The 15571-nt window shown below is 44.1% G+C and overlaps 2 protein-coding genes across 3 annotated transcripts; both read left to right on the top strand.

The window, feature by feature from the left end:
* Window positions 1–529: 529 nt before the first annotated feature.
* Window positions 530–15181, top strand: LOC138403385 (uncharacterized). Of its 2 annotated transcripts, XM_069503723.1 has the most exons (14): window positions 530–690; window positions 723–1227; window positions 1431–1505; window positions 3540–3740; window positions 4225–4612; window positions 4683–4902; window positions 4969–5113; window positions 11346–11579; window positions 11645–11765; window positions 12836–12893; window positions 12970–12995; window positions 14306–14508; window positions 14595–14742; window positions 14945–15181. In XM_069503723.1, exons 2-13 carry the CDS (start codon window positions 1162–1164, stop codon window positions 14721–14723), a joined length of 1866 nt encoding a protein of 621 aa, XP_069359824.1. In that variant the 5' UTR covers window positions 530–690; window positions 723–1161; the 3' UTR covers window positions 14724–14742; window positions 14945–15181. The 2 variants fall into 2 exon arrangements, with proteins under 2 accessions (XP_069359824.1, XP_069359823.1); XM_069503722.1 differs by having other exon boundaries at window positions 14595–15181.
* Window positions 5127–11222, top strand: LOC138403384 (uncharacterized). Its single transcript, XM_069503721.1, has 2 exons — window positions 5127–8044; window positions 8075–11222. The coding sequence occupies exons 1-2, from the start codon at window positions 6836–6838 to the stop codon at window positions 9461–9463; spliced, it is 2598 nt and encodes an 865-aa protein (XP_069359822.1). The 5' UTR covers window positions 5127–6835; the 3' UTR covers window positions 9464–11222.
* Window positions 15182–15571: the final 390 nt, after the last annotated feature.

Here is a 15571-nt window from a genome sequence, read left to right as displayed (position 1 = left end):
ATGGTTTCAGTGCAAGCACCACAGAGTACATTGGTAAGAAACATGCACCGCCGAAAGCACGGTTTCGCGGATTTTGTGTAAGACGTAGATAGAGTAATAAAGATAGATGCAGGAACCTTTGCTTTCTCATTCGCACTTAAAAGAGAGCACAGATAAAGTTACTAATGTGATAAACAGAGACGCAGCTAACCTATTTTTTGTCCCTTATCGTGTAACTGGTTTTTTTTCAAGAATACATACAAGACGCATACGAGTTGCAAAACAAACTTTGAGAATTCGTGGCGTAATTGTATTTCTCATTAGTTATTTACTTGTTTTCACTTGTTGATCGGTTAATACAAATATTGACTACTAAACAATGGTAATAATTGTCGTGTTATTCATTGTAACGTCGTGCTATCGCTATCTCATACGCGGTTACACAGTCCTTACATCTACCTATTATTCTATTCTACGGTGTAAGATATTTGCTTTGTATCTAGGTCCATGGCTTTGTATTCTAGGTCCATGGCACTATATTCAATGTACTCTGTGGTCCATGGATATAGTGTTAGGATGGTGTTAGGTATATCATGTTATATTAAGTGTTATTAACATCCAGGCAAAGAATTTGTATGTAAGGCATAAATGTATTCTGTGATGTAAGGTATGTACCACCGACCAGAATATGTACCTCAGTGTGCTCAGTAGGTACCATAGATTATCTACTATATACTAGGTAGGTACCCTATATTCAATGTACTCTGTGCTCAGTACCACATAGATTAATATGTATACCTGAAACACCTCAGTACCTTCAACGTCAACTTCAACTTTTCAAGTGACTTCAAGTTCGACTCAAAGAGAATAATATAATCACTACGTTTTAGTTCAACTGTGCCATATGCAGTATATAATATAATGTACTCTGTGGCCATATGTAAAAAGTACCTACTCTGTGAACTGTGCCTTGCAAAAAATAAAATATTAGGATAATTATTCAAATCACAATTTTTCGAAATCGAATTTTATTTGTTACGGTTTTTGTACTGTATTAATAATAATAAACCACATAATAAACAATTAACAAAGACTTGAAGTAGTACTTGCAAATTCTTTGAGTAGTACATACCACCGACCAGAAATAAAAGGTGCACAGTGGTCAGTGGTGCAGTGGTGCAGATGGTGATGGCTACGGACGTCTCGGCGGTCTCGGACGGAGCACGAGCCCCCGGACTCGAGCTCGAGGTCAGTCACTATTTTGGAAATCAGACCAATTTTGTGTTCTTTACTTGTAATATTTATTCCCTTAAAATTATATCTTTGCTAACCTGTCTAATTATCAGCAACGAAAAATGGATAACGTATATCTATAAAATAAGTGAGAGAATATACAATTGAAATGCTACCTGGCACGGTACACGAGTTTCACGTTAGAATCGATTCCTCAGGGGCCGGCGGCGACAGACGCCATGCTGCTGCACGAGCAGCTGGTGGCGCACGTGCGAGCCGTCAGCGGGGAGCGAGTGAGTACTCCGAGGCGGATAGATGTCGCGAGCGCGCTAGGCGACCACCTCGTAACAGCCATATTAACTAATTACAAAAGAACGAGGAATCGTCTCATTGCACAGCCGGTTGGTGATTATACTATTTAGGTGAACGAGGGAACCACATCACGTCGGTCACTCCCAGATTATATCACTTAGCAGGGACAATTAGGTAGCTGAGGGCTTGGGTGTGTGTACGTCTATATTGGGAACACAGAAGATACAGGCCGCTGACAGGAAGCTGAGCGGCCCGAACGCAGAGGCTCCCTTTGGGTATGGAGCCCTAGCGATGAGTTTAGTAAAAACCGAAAGGTCGACGGTTCAACCCCGCCCGTTGAACTATTGTTGTACCTACTCCTAGCACAAGCTTGACACTTAGTTGGAGGGGAAAGGAGAAAATTAGTCATTTAACATGGCAAATATTAAAAAAAAAAAAAAAAAAAAAAACAACACCTTAGTTTATTTTGATTTGATAGTTTTGCTCGTTTTTCTACATGTCTTTTTGCACTTTCATATTTTATTCATAATATTTAATGTTTAATTAATGTTTTTGGTTTTATTGTTAATTTAGCTTCATATTGTGGCTAATTCCGTAGTACACAATTTCTAAACTAAGCTAAAATGAGACATCTAAATCTATTGCTATCCCTTTCATATTGTTGCTTGCGGAAAAGGATAGCACTAGATTTAGACCTGTTAATTTAGTTTAGTTTAGAGATTGTGTACAAAGAGAATCAGCCCCATTGTATGTCGTTTTGTTTGAGGCATTGCATCTAGTCAGTTGATTGCCGCAGCTCGCTGGCTCTGATGTTACCATCTCCTCTTAGCTTCATATTGTATGTCGTTTTGTTTGAGGCATTGCATCTAGTCAGTTGATTGCCGCAGCTCGCTGGCTCTGATGTTACCATCTCCTCTTAGCTTCATATTGTATGTCGTTTTGTTGAGGCATTGCATCTAGTCAGTTGATTGCCGCAGCTCGCTGGCTCTGATGTTACCATCTCCTCTTAGCTTCATATTGTATGTCGTTTTGTTTGAGGCATTGCATCTAGTCAGTTGATTGCCGCAGCTCGCTGGCTCTGATGTTACCATCTCCTCTTAGCTTCATATTGTATGTCGTTTTGTTTGAGGCATTGCATCTAGTCAGTTGATTGCCGCAGCTCGCTGGCTCTGATGTTACCATCTCCTCTTAGCTTCATATTGTATGTCGTTTTGTTTGAGGCATTGCATCTAGTCAGTTGATTGCCGCAGCTCGCTGGCTCTGATGTTACCATCTCCTCTTAGCTTCATATTGTATGTCGTTTTGTTTGAGGCATTGCATCTAGTCAGTTGATTGCCGCAGCTCGCTGGCTCTGATGTTACCATCTCCTCTTAGCTTCATATTGTATGTCGTTTTGTTTGAGGCATTGCATCTAGTCAGTTGATTGCCGCAGCTCGCTGGCTCTGATGTTACCATCTCCTCTTAGCTTCATATTGTATGTCGTTTTGTTTGAGGCATTGCATCTAGTCAGTTGATTGCCGCAGCTCGCTGGCTCTGATGTTACCATCTCCTCTTAGCTTCATATTGTATGTCGTTTTGTTTGAGGCATTGCATCTAGTCAGTTGATTGCCGCAGCTCGCTGGCTCTGATGTTACCATCTCCTCTTAGCTTCATATTGTATGTCGTTTTGTTTGAGGCATTGCATCTAGTCAGTTGATTGCCGCAGCTCGCTGGCTCTGATGTTATCATCTCTTCTTTTGTCCCCATTTCCTTTATCGTTTTTGTCCTTGTATCTAGTTTCTCATGGCAAGCTGTGGCAACCAATCAGTGAACAGCTCTACAAAATAGCATTTATAGGTGTGTATTTCTTTCTTTTTTGAAATTTTATTTTATTATTTGTAACTGTTGATTGTCTTTTTAAATAAAAAAAATGTTGTTGAAGGTTGTTTGTAAAATGTTGTTGAAGGTTGTTTGTATAGACAATAGAGCACAAACTGGCACTTAAACATAACTTGTGTGTGTGTGTGTGTGTGCAGGACCCGCGCTGCAGCGTGTGGTGCGAGCACTCGTACGCGCGCCCGCGCGGCCCGCCGCCCGCCGCGCACGTGCGCGTGCTGCTGCAGGCGCGCGCGCCCTCGCCGCCCGCCAGCCTCGACGTGCTGGCGCCGCCCGCGCGCGCGCCCGAGCTGCCCGCCGACCGCGCAGCGCCGCGGGACGACGACGACGACGACGAGGAGGTAGGTGTGGGCGAGCACTCGTACGCGCGCCCGAGCCGCCCGCCGACCGCGCAGCGCCGCGGGACGACGACGACGACGAGGAGGTAGGTGTGGGCGAGCACTCGTACGCGTGTACGTGTCTTCTTGTCCTTTATCCCACGCTACGTGGGGTCGCCGGTCGGCACAACGTGTCTTCTTGTCCTTTATCCCACGCTACGTGGGGTCGCCGGTCGGCGCAACGTGTCTTCTTGTCCTTTATCCCACGCTACGTGGGGTCGCCGGTCGGCGCAACGTGTCTTCTTGTCCTTTATCCCACGCTACGTGGGGTCGCCGGTCGGCGCAACGTGTCTTCTTGTCCTTTATCCCACGCTACGTGGGGTCGCCGGTCGGCGCAACGTGTCTTCTTGTCCTTTATCCCACGCTACGTGGGGTCGCCGGTCGGCGCAACGTGTCTTCTTCCACTCACTTCTGTCAATTAATACTGATATGGATTATTGTCGGTCAGGGAGGGCTCGTGTCGGAGGACGACGACGACTGCGAGGAGCGGCTCTGCGCGCTGGCGCCCGGCGCGGCGCACGCGCGGCTCGCGCGCCACGTGCTGAGCGCGCTGCGCGACCTGCGCCTGGAGCGCGCCGCGTGCGCGGGCGCGTCGGGGCGCTGGGCGCGGCGCGAGGGCGCGCGCGCAGCGGCGCGGCGGCTGCGGCGCGCGCTGGCGCCGCACTGGGGCGGCGCGGCCGCGTGGGCGCTCAACGCGCTGCCGGCGCGCCTGCCGCGCGAGCTGCGCGCGCTGCTGCGCGAGGCCACGCGCGAGCTGCGCCGCGCCGCGCCGCACCTGGGCGCGCGGCTGCCGCCGCTGCCCGCGCCCGAGGACGAGCCGCTGGACGCCGTCGGACGTGAGCTCCGCTTTGCACTGACCGTTTGACTTGACGATAGTTTGGTGGTTCAGCAAGTGGCGTGTTGCAGCTCCGCGCGCGCCCTCGGCGCCGGGCGCGTGGCTGGCGTGGGTGCCGAGCGGCTGCGACGCGCTGGACGAGCGCTGGACGCGGCGCCTGGGCGCGCTGCTGCACGTGCGGCGCCTGGCGCGCGCCGCACGTGCAGCAGCGCCCGCCGCGCCCGACCGCTGGTGCGCCGCGCTGGCGCACGAGGCGCGCGCCGCGCTCGCCGACGTGCTGGAGGAGGCGGGGTGAGTGCCGCCGCGCCGGAGGGGGCGGGCGGAGACAGCCTGGTGACGCGGTTGGTGTTGGCGCAGGTCGCGCGCGGTGGTGCTGGGCGGGCTGGGCGCGGGCGCGGCGCTGGCCACGTGGCTGGCGGCGGGCGCGGCCGGCGTGCGCGCGCTGCTGCTGCTGGCGCCGCCGCTGCTGACGGCGGAGGGCGCGCGACACATACTGGAGGAGGTAAACACCTGAAGCTAATAACCTGCTTCTCAACGGGAAAAAGACAAAGTGTATTAAATTCACTTTACCAAATGTTAAGCAGGTGAAAACCACTGTGCAACTTAATAATGAGAAATAGGATTTAGTGGATACCGTTTTTTTTTCTTGGAATAACGTTAGATGCAAAACTTCAATGGGACTCTCATATAAATAACTTATCGAACAGACTTAGTTCTGCCGCATATGCGCTGAAAGAGATTCGCCAGTTGACAGACATAGAAACGGCGAGACTAGTATATTTTAGTTACTTTCACAGCATTATGTCATATGGTATATTATTATGGGGTAATGCTGCTGATATTATTTCTATTTTTGTGCTGCAGAAAAGGGCTGTTCGAGTCATATACAGTATGGGACCACGAGAGTCGCTGAGAACTAAATTTAGAGAAGTTAAAATTATGACAGTGCATAATCAATATATTTTTCAAAATTTACTTTACGTACATAAAAACATAAATAAATTAAAAAAAAACAGTGACTGTCATAATATAAATACTAGAAATAAGAATAAACTTGTAATGCTCGCCTCTAGGCTCAGGAAAGTTAGCAATTCATTTGCTCGTAATTCCATACGTTTCTATAATAAGCTTCCAGAAGACATATTGGAGATGTCTCTCAACAAGTTCAAAGTTTTCATAAAACGTAAACTAATTGAAAAATCCTATTACAATGTAAAGGATTATTTAAATGATAAGCAAGCTTGTATAATCTGCTCAGACATTTTTAAGTTCATAATCAGGTATATAAGTTTAGTTTTCATGATCAAACACAGATGGCGCTGATTTCCTGTATGTCGCGCTAAAGTTCATAGTGTAAAGAAACATATTATGTCGAGGCAAGTAAAAATTGTTGTTGTTCTAAGTTTGCAGTTGTCAGTAAATAAACAACCATAATACCAGTGACCTGAAGTATTATTTTACTGTGCACATTATAAGTTGTGGCGTGTACAAAATGTTCCTGCGATCCGGATATATCGGATTATAGGGTTGGTGGTTTGTACAACCTAGTCGGCATCGACGTGGTGGCGGATTGTCATCGATGGTGTCAACCCTGGAGATTGGAGCCAGGGGTTTCAGCCTGAAGAGTGAAGATAAAGACCAGGCTGTGACGTCAGCGGCCAGTGGTGGAGCGAGAGGGCAGATCAACCGAGGACGTCACGAGCACCCGATGACAACACGGGCCGACCAGGAGTGCGAAGTTGGTGCGGAATATAGTGAGTGAAGTGTGCCGTGATAAATTGTGAGTACTTTATTAATTATTCATTTGTCAAGCTAATTTGGACCTTCAGTCAAAGAAATAAATTCGAGCAAAATTGGACCTTAAGTCAAAGAAGCAATTAACTTTAACAAATTAAAGCTAGTGCATGGACATAGACTAATTCTCGAAGAAAAGTGAAGTGACGGGGAATCCATGCCCAAATTTCGTCTATGTCCCTAATTCTCAAACACTTTCGATATTGGAACATAGAATTAGTTAAGTTATAATATGGACTTGTGAAATTTTCTATGTTGAATTCTAACTTGTAAAATATTTGCGGTCTATTTTGGACTTGTGATTTTTTAAAAATTGAACTTTAACTTGTGTTTTATGTTTAAATTTATTTGTCGATTAGTTTAAAATTTTCTTTGTTTAAGTTTAAAAATTTCTCATTAATTATTTGTTTACGCGCTACATATCATAGCCATGGAAGTTTTCGATAAACTTCAGGAGGATAATAAGGAGCTTATCTCTAAGGCTAAAGTCAACTTTAGGAAATCACCTAAAGATCGTATCACGGTTTCATATGTAGAGACGCGTTTGGAGGCTTTAGAGAATCAATGGCAAATGTTTATGGATGTGCATAGACAAATAATTACAGAAGTTACTAAGAAAGAATTGGAAACGTCTAGTTATTTTAAAAATTCAATATATGATACAACGGAAGAAATATATTTAGATTATAAAACTGAATTAAAAGAAATGTTATTAAAATTAAAAGGCAAACGCGAATCATCTGTAGAGTCAGTAAAGTTATCAAGTGAAGATAGTAAATCTAAATACTTTGTTAAATTGCCTGAGATTTCCATACCGAAGTTTTCTGGAAAGTACCTAGAGTGGACAAGTTTTAGAGATCTTTTTACTTCATTAATACACAACAATCCTAAATTGGATGACGTTCAGAAACTACATTATCTTAAGAGTCATTTGTCTGGAGAAGCAGAGCAGCTTTTAAGACATGTTCCCATTACTGATAAAAATTATAGTGTTTGCTGGACTCAGTTAACTAATCGTTACAATAATAAACAATATTTAGCTAACAACATTTTACGGCGTTTCATGAGTCAGAAAACTTTGCAAAATGAATCGTCTAGTGCCATTAGAGAATTATCAGACAATATGAACGAATGCCTTAGTGCTCTACAAAATATAGAGATAGACATTAGTAACTGGGACATTATTATTATTTATATTGTGAGTCAAAAGCTGGATCCTGAGTCCAGGAAGCAATGGGAATCAAAGGCAAATGAGTCAAATGAATTGCCCACTTTGTCTGTTTTTAAAGAGTTTCTTGAACACAAGTTTAGATCTCTAGAATTTTTGAATGCTAAGCCTAAGCCTTCTATTGTAAACAATAAGGTCAATGTTTCTCATGTAGCGAATTTTAATGGTTTTAATACATCCAATCAGTCCAAAGTTATCTGTCAATATTGTAGAGGCGATCATAAATTAATAAATTGTAAAGATTTTGCGAAGATGGATTATAATACCCGGCATGACTTTGTCCGAACTAGTAGGCTGTGTTTCAACTGTATGGGCCAGAACCATCCTGTTTTTTCATGCCGTCAATCCTCTAGATGTAGAGTTTGTAGAAGAAAACATCATTCTCTACTTCACCCTCAAGCAACGGAGAATGTAGAGTCGGAAAAAGTAGAGTCAGAGAAGGTAGAGTCAGAGAAGGTAGAGTCGGAGAAGATAGAATCGAAGAATGTAGAGTTCAGCGATAATGGTGTATTTGTTTCCTCAGCAACTACATCACAAAGCGATATAGTTACCTGTTGCTCAAATGTACATAGTCAAGTCCTATTGGCTACAGCTCTTGCTAAGGTTGAGTCGAGAACAGGTGGTACTGATTTAATTGTGAGATGCTTGTTGGATCAAGGTTCAACGGCTTCCTTAATCTCGGAGTCAACCGTCCAAGCATTGGGACTAAGAAAAATTCCAAATAAGACTTACATCTCAGGAATTGGCAATCAGGACGAGTCTTTAGCTTCCATGTACATGGTGGAATTCAGATTGAAGTCTATTCACGATCCGGAATACACTTTAGTTGTTAAGGCTCATGTGCTTAGTAAACTGACATCTTTTCTTCCCTTTAAGAAGGCAACCGTTCAATTATGCCCAGATTTAATTGGGTTAAAATTAGCGGATCCGAAGTTTGATACACCAAATAAAATAGATTTGTTGCTTGGCGCAGATGTGTATAGCCAGATTTTAATTGATGGTCTCATCAAGGGTCCTCCCGGGTTTCCCTTAGCCCAAAACACTCAGTTGGGATGGATCTTATCTGGTCAGATTCACTCAGGTCTTCAAGAATCTGAGGCGCAGCAAGAAAACAATATCGTTGTCAGCATGCACATCCAAAGCAATGAAAACAATTTACTGAGAAAATTCTGGGAGCTAGAATCAGACGATGTTTGTTCTAAGGAGAAAATGCTAACTGACGATGGGCGGAGATGCGAGGAGATTTTTACTAACACCTTGACCAGAGGTGATTGTGGACGTTGCGTGGTGAAGCTTCCTTCTCGAGACGACAACCCAACCTGTAAGAAAGGAGGATTTGAACTACAGAAATGGGCAAGTAGTAGTAAGGAGTTCATAGAGAAAATAGGAAAGGGAAGAGGTGAAAGGGAAGCAGAAGTTAGAAGAAGCAAGAAGTTAGAAATAGGCACAGGAAAAGAAACGGAAGCTATACAGAAGGTATTAGAACTTACCTGGAATAGTAGCACCGACGAGTTTGAATACAGTGTCCAACTCCCACCAATACATGTTCCAGTAACAAGGAGAAAAGAATGGGTTACTTACCGGTCTGAACATGTTCAGTCAAAAGACAACCCTGCCGATAGCGCATCAAAGGGTGTCAAGGATTACGATAGTTTAAACTTGTGGAAGAAAGGTCCCTCTTGGCTAAGTGAAGTTAACATAAATTACAGTCCACATGAAGAATGCCAAGATACCAAATTAGAAGAGAAGCCAAGAAAGATTTGCTATACAGTAGAGAGTGTTGAGTTAAACGAAACTTCTTTACGAGATTCTCAATGCTTCGAAAACTAATTAGAGCTGTTGCTTTCTCAAGAATATTGTGAAGTGACCAAAGCCCCCGAAGTACTAATTTCCCAGCTTGTCTAACTCGTCAGGAGATGAATGAAGCGTTACAGAAGTCTATCAGTTATTTTCAAGTTAAGTTCTTTTCGAGGCCATTGTCAACGTTAAGTGATCCGTTCCCGTGGACAACTGGACGTTTTCTGGTAGGAGAGCCACTTTGCTCGTTCCAGATGCCAATTATGAGAAGTTTAACATCAGTGGTTTCCGTAGATGGCAACCCACTCAAAATGACTCAGTTTCTACACCGTTATCGTTGGACTCGCCACTCTTCCGAATCTAGAATTGGAGACTGTTTCACTGAGAGTGGTTCTACGAGGTAATCGTTGACAAGCATACTGTTTCGGACAATGTTACACGGGTGATAAGCTTAAGATGCAAAGGCACTATCATTAAAAGACCAGTTTCTAAGATTTGTATTCTCCCTGTTACTGATTAAGTCACTCGATTAGAACCATCTTGGATGTGAATAATTTTATAGTTTTGTAATTTAATTGTGTATTTTGTAGAGTTATAAGATTATAGTGCTTTCTAGTGTTAGTTAAGTTTGAGTTTGTCAATTTCTGTTATTTTTTTTAATTTTAGTATGCGCTATTCTATAGAGCCACCATGGACTAGAGATTATTCACGATAATTGTTAAGCTCTAGAGTTGTTACGCAGAATACTTATGAACCATTGGTTCATGGTGGGCGGAATGTATAATCTGCTCAGACATTTTTAAGTTCATAATCAGGTATATAAGTTTAGTTTTCATGATCAAACACAGATGGCGCTGATTTCCTGTATGTCGCGCTAAAGTTCATAGTGTAAAGAAACATATTATGTCGAGGCAAGTAAAAATTGTTGTTGTTCTAAGTTTGCAGTTGTCAGTAAATAAACAACCATAATACCAGTGACCTGAAGTATTATTTTACTGTGCACATTATAAGTTGTGGCGTGTACAAGCTTGGGAATGAGTTGCTTAACGACTTTGTGATAGTTCTAATAAGTTTCAATAATTTTGTAAAGTGGTGATAATAAAAAGAGTACCCGGCTGAGTTTGTTGTGGGCTCTTCTCAGACCTGGGCGCGTTTGGAACCCTCGTAGCTTTAGTTTTAAGTTTGCGTAATAATTATCACCACTATATCTTACAAATCCAACATCTGACCATCAAAAAGAATTATTAATTACCTATTTTGAATAAATCATTTGACTTTGACTCTAACAACCTACTTTACCACCCCCACTCCACCCTTGAGGGAGAATTTTCCAAATTAACTTATCTGATTTTATTATTTAAAGCTTGGAGTAAAAATTTTTTTACAAAAAAAATAAAAACCGACTTCAATACACAAACACTAAAAATTAAAAAAGTAATTTAATTTATTACCGAATATATTATGTATAGAAGAGTTAATATAGTTCCATAATTAATTATTCCATATTCGTAATTTTTCTTATTTTTCTTGTTTTATGTAATATTTAGTATAATATTTAGTACTATTGTAAATTGCAGTGTTTTTATTTTTTATTTTTTCATATTTGTATTTTTAGCTTTAAGTTAACTGGTAATCCCGCACTTGCAAACTTTTAAAATGCATCCCGGTTTGCCAGTAATTGGGTGTACACTCTAAATTTTTTCTCTGTGAATTGTAATTGTTATTTTATAATATGTGTACTATCTGTTGGCAAACCAATAAAAAAAAAAAAAAAAAAAAAAAAAAAAAAAAACTTTTTGGTGCCGGTGCCAATTAGCTTTAGCTGCGCGAATCGTCTAGACGATGCCGCGCACCGGGTAGCACGGGGTAGCACCGGGTAGCACCGGGTAGTGGGTGATCGGTCGCGCGGTCGCAGGTGGAGGTGCCGCTGCTGTGCGTGGTGGGCGGCGGCGGCGCGCAGTGCTGGCGCGGCGCGGCGGCCGACGTGGCGGCGCGCGACGCGGCCGGCGGCAGCAGCGACACGCTGAGCGCCGAGCCCAGCGCGCGCCGCGTGCTGCTGCTGGCGGGCGCCGACGACGCGCTGCGCCTGCCGCGCCGCCACCGCGCGCGCCGCACGCTGCCGCAGCAGGCGCTCGACGCCGCCGTCGCGGTGAGTCACAACAACACGTGGTGGGCGCGGACGTTGCATGTACTGATGTGGTGTGGTGTGCGCAGGAGGAGTGCGCGCGCTGGGCCGGCGACGTGGCGGACCCCGCGCGCGCCGACGTGCTGCGCGCCGCGCGCACGCCGTCGCCGCCGCCGCCGCCGCCGCCGCCGCCGCCGGAGCCGCGCTCGGGTGAGTGGCGCCGTGTCGAGATGGCGATATCGGGCTTCGAGGGCTCACTAATGATTGACAAAAAACGTATAACAAATTATCAGTTCACCAAAAACTTTTGAAAACTAATCAAATCACAAACGTCGTATACCGCAAACATATCATTGTACATCATCATTTGACAAATATTCTATTCACAAATGTTTTACTTTGCAAATTTGCTAAATGTTAAAATATCATTTAAAAATTTACTATTTCACCAAATAATTTGTTTTTCAAATTCGCGATTTTACAAAATAATAGATGATAAATTTATTATTTGATAAAATAACTAATTAACAAAAAACACACAAAAAGTCTGTTTTGCATACATATGCAACCCCCTATGCAACGCATTACGCAGCAATAATATCATGGGGCTCCTTTTTTCTGGTAAACTGGGTAGTCTCGAGGGTAACGTCAACCAGTTAACACGTCTTTCCGGTTATTTGTTTTCGTAATATAAATTGTGTAGAAAACTAATTAAATAGTTTTAGGGAAATAAAATCTTTTTTTTAAAAGGCGTTCCCCAAAGATCCCGTAACAATTTGGTTCCGTAACAAACACGAAGGGGATGGCGTCCATCCCCTTCTAACCTGACCGTTTCGTGTCGGAGTGCCCCAAGTCTCGAGCTCGTTTCGCTCGCTCTTGATGGTGGGAGCGGGGGGGGGGGGGGGGAAGAGACCCCCCCACAATAGTAGCGATCTCTTCCGTCGGCTCGGTCGACATATAAATGATTTGGTGAATTCTTAAAGTATTTATCAAACAGTTCATTTTATCAATAATAAAAGTGCGATATGTTGTTTTACTAATCAACACGATTAAGAAATCAATTGTTTGTCAAATGATATTTTATGAAATAACAATTTTTCTGGTAATTTGTTTTATGAAGTAAATTATTTGTAGAAACATAAGTTTTATAACGATCATAAAATGATTCATAATTTTGCCAGAATTTGTTTGGGAAATGAAACTTTGTCATTTGTTTTTTGTCAATTGATCGGTCACCGGCTTTCTTTTCGAGGCGTACTATAAGTGTGGTGTGTGCGCAGGCGCAGGCGGCGGAGGCGAGGCGGCGGCGGACGAGGCGCGGCCGACGGCCGGGTGCGGGTGAGTGGCCACTCAGACGATCAGCGGTGACCACTCGCCATGTGGAACCACTGCTACAGTCTGCTTTCTGTTTCAGAAACAACCGAGCCATAGAGATAGTCGGTAAGTGTGTGTTGCACCGCGCGCTTGTGACGTCACGGTTTGTATGGGGATATGTATAAAGCGCCGTATTCACCATCCATCCCGGCGGTACGTCGGCTGGAGGCTGCGGTGCTGGATCTACATCCATACTGACCATCGCGCACGCATCCACACGCGTCAAGCGTGATCTGCGCGGTTGCGGGAGAATGACAGCTACAATGTCACGATCGCCTCCTTTGATTGGTTGATTGGTTGACGCTCGCTCACTATTGGCTACAATGCATTGTTGCCAATAGGGGTTTATTTGCGTAAAATGTTTGGGCAGTCAATTTCATAATTTAAAATTTTGAACAGAAGTACCTGATCGAATACCCAGCGTCGGTTTTCAAGTGACATTATTTTAAAATAGCTCAGTCTTTGCCTGTAACATGTTAATTCTGCTTTTTTATTCTGATTACCGTTAACGGAAAAAGGAATCGTTTTTGAACCCTTTCTATTCTTAATATGGGGTCTTTATAGGATGAATTCCAAATGCTGGAGCCATATTCTAGTAAGCTGCGAATTAAGGCAGTATAAACCACTTTAAGGGCCAAACACGACTTAAAAGATTTGCAGTTGCGCCAGATAAAACCTAATAGTTTATAGCATTTACTGACTATTCCGTCTATGTGCGTGTTGAAGGATAGTTTTTTATCAATAATAATGCCTAGGTCTCTGATCTCATTAACTTCATCCAGCAAAGGCATGAAGTCTGAAGTGGCATACGTTTTTTGGTAAATTTTATATGTAGACATTTCTTAATATTAAGTGGCAGTTTGTTTTTAGCAGACCAATCTGAGATAGAGTTTAGGTCATTTTGAAGAGCTAGAGAGTCTGATGTAGCTTCAATAGTTTTAAAAATCTTTAAGTCGTCAGCAAATAGTGAATAATTGGATGACTTTACATGGTCACACAAATCGTTTACAAAGACTAGAAACAAAATAGGGCCTAAATGAGATCCCTGCGGAACGCCTCATTCAAAATTATTCATAAAATTTGCTTTAAATCTATATATATAAAAGGAAAAGGTGACTGACTGACTGACTGACTGACTGACTGATCTATCAACGTACAGCTCAAACTACTGGAAGGATCGGGCTGAAATTTGGCATGCAGATAGCTATTATTACGTAGGCATCCGCTAAGAAAGGATTTTTGAAAATTCAACTCCTAAGGGGGTGAAATAGGGTCTTGAAATTTTGTAGTCCACGCGGACGAAGTCGCGAGCATAAGCTAGTTAGGATAAATTCACAACAAATTACAATCTACTTCATTAATTTAACTGTTTCTAGAGGGGCGCGTGGTGTCGCGCGGCACTGGCGCCACGCCACTGCTGCTGCCGCCGCCGCGCCGCGCCGAGCGCCGCGCCGAGCCCGCGCTGGCCGCCGCCGACATCATGCAGCTGCCCATCGTGTTCGCGGACGACGAGGCCGCTCTCGCTGCGCCGAGCGCGGCCGACGCCGTCACCGTCACCGTCACCAGCGGGAACCCGCGGGTGAGTCGCCACTACATGTACAATTGTACACCTCACATCACCCGACACGACCCGTGACCCGTGACCCGTGACCTCGTATGTTGCAGCGCGCGTCCGGCGGCGTCAAGTACACGCGCGTGCTCGTGGCCAAGCGCGCACCGCCCGCCGCCGCCGCGCCGCCGCCGCCGCCGCCGCGCCGCGGGCCCGGCCGCCCGCCGCGCCGCCGCCTTGACTAGCGCCGCGCCGCCATGCTCGGCAGAGTATTTGTATTGAGCTAGGTTCAATCAGTTGTACACGCCATGCTCGGCAGAGTATTTGTATTGAGCTAGGTTCAATCAGTTGTACACGCCATGCTCGGCAGAGTATTTGTATTGAGCTAGGTTCAATCAGTTGTACACGCCATGCTCGGCAGAGTATTTGCCGTAAAAGTAAAAAAAAAAGAACAATGTTTTTACAGACATACATTATCGTAGAAATGACATTCGATCCGTCATTACGTCGAAAGTCCCGGCTCGCGTGACGCGTCGCACGTGACACTGCGTGTCACCGCGTCGCACGTGGCACTGCGTGGCACCGCGTGGCACCGCGTCGCACGCAGCTCGCACCGACCTCGTGCAGATGTCGTCTCTCGCTAACTACCTGCACTTGTACTTGCACCTCCTTAGTATAGAACAATAAATATTTTACATAACTATGCCGTCGTTTCATTCCTCGAGTTTCCTTGTCGATGGTAGGTATATACAGGGTTACAGGAAAAGAGGACACGATCCCGTTAAGGGGTTATAGTACAGGGCATTAGCTATCAAACGACCCCTAAAGTGCTTATGCGAAAGTGTATCGTTTTCGAGTTATTCATTTTTTATTTTTTTCTTGGTAAAGGGGTGTTTGCCACTTTAAAATTAATAAAAAAAAGGAACAATGTATTACATTAGATTTGTTTTTCTTGCTAGTACATATCCTTGTTAATAATAAACTAAAAATTACAAAATGGCCGCCATAAAAAATTAAAAAATTAAAGTGTTATTTCTTGTACGATGGTACGGAACCCTTCGTTTGCGACGCCGACTCGCACTTGATTGATTTT

This window comes from Maniola hyperantus, chromosome 16 (assembly GCF_902806685.2).
Source record: "Maniola hyperantus chromosome 16, iAphHyp1.2, whole genome shotgun sequence".
Classification (NCBI taxonomy): Eukaryota; Metazoa; Arthropoda; class Insecta; order Lepidoptera; family Nymphalidae; genus Maniola; species Maniola hyperantus.
This window is presented reverse-complemented; position numbering and strand designations above follow the sequence as displayed.

Coding starts and splice junctions, on each gene's coding strand:
- LOC138403385 (XM_069503723.1), top strand. CDS start 1,162: ATGGTGATGGCTACGGACGTCTCGGCGGTCTCGGACGGAGCACGAGCC. Junction 3,741..4,224: donor ACGACGACGACGACGAGGAG/GTAGGTGTGGGC, acceptor ATTGTCGGTCAG/GGAGGGCTCGTGTCGGAGGA. Junction 5,114..11,345: donor CGCGACACATACTGGAGGAG/GTAAACACCTGA, acceptor GCGCGGTCGCAG/GTGGAGGTGCCGCTGCTGTG.
- LOC138403384 (XM_069503721.1), top strand. CDS start 6,836: ATGGAAGTTTTCGATAAACTTCAGGAGGATAATAAGGAGCTTATCTCT. Junction 8,045..8,074: donor ACCCTCAAGCAACGGAGAAT/GTAGAGTCGGAA, acceptor GAGTCAGAGAAG/GTAGAGTCAGAGAAGGTAGA.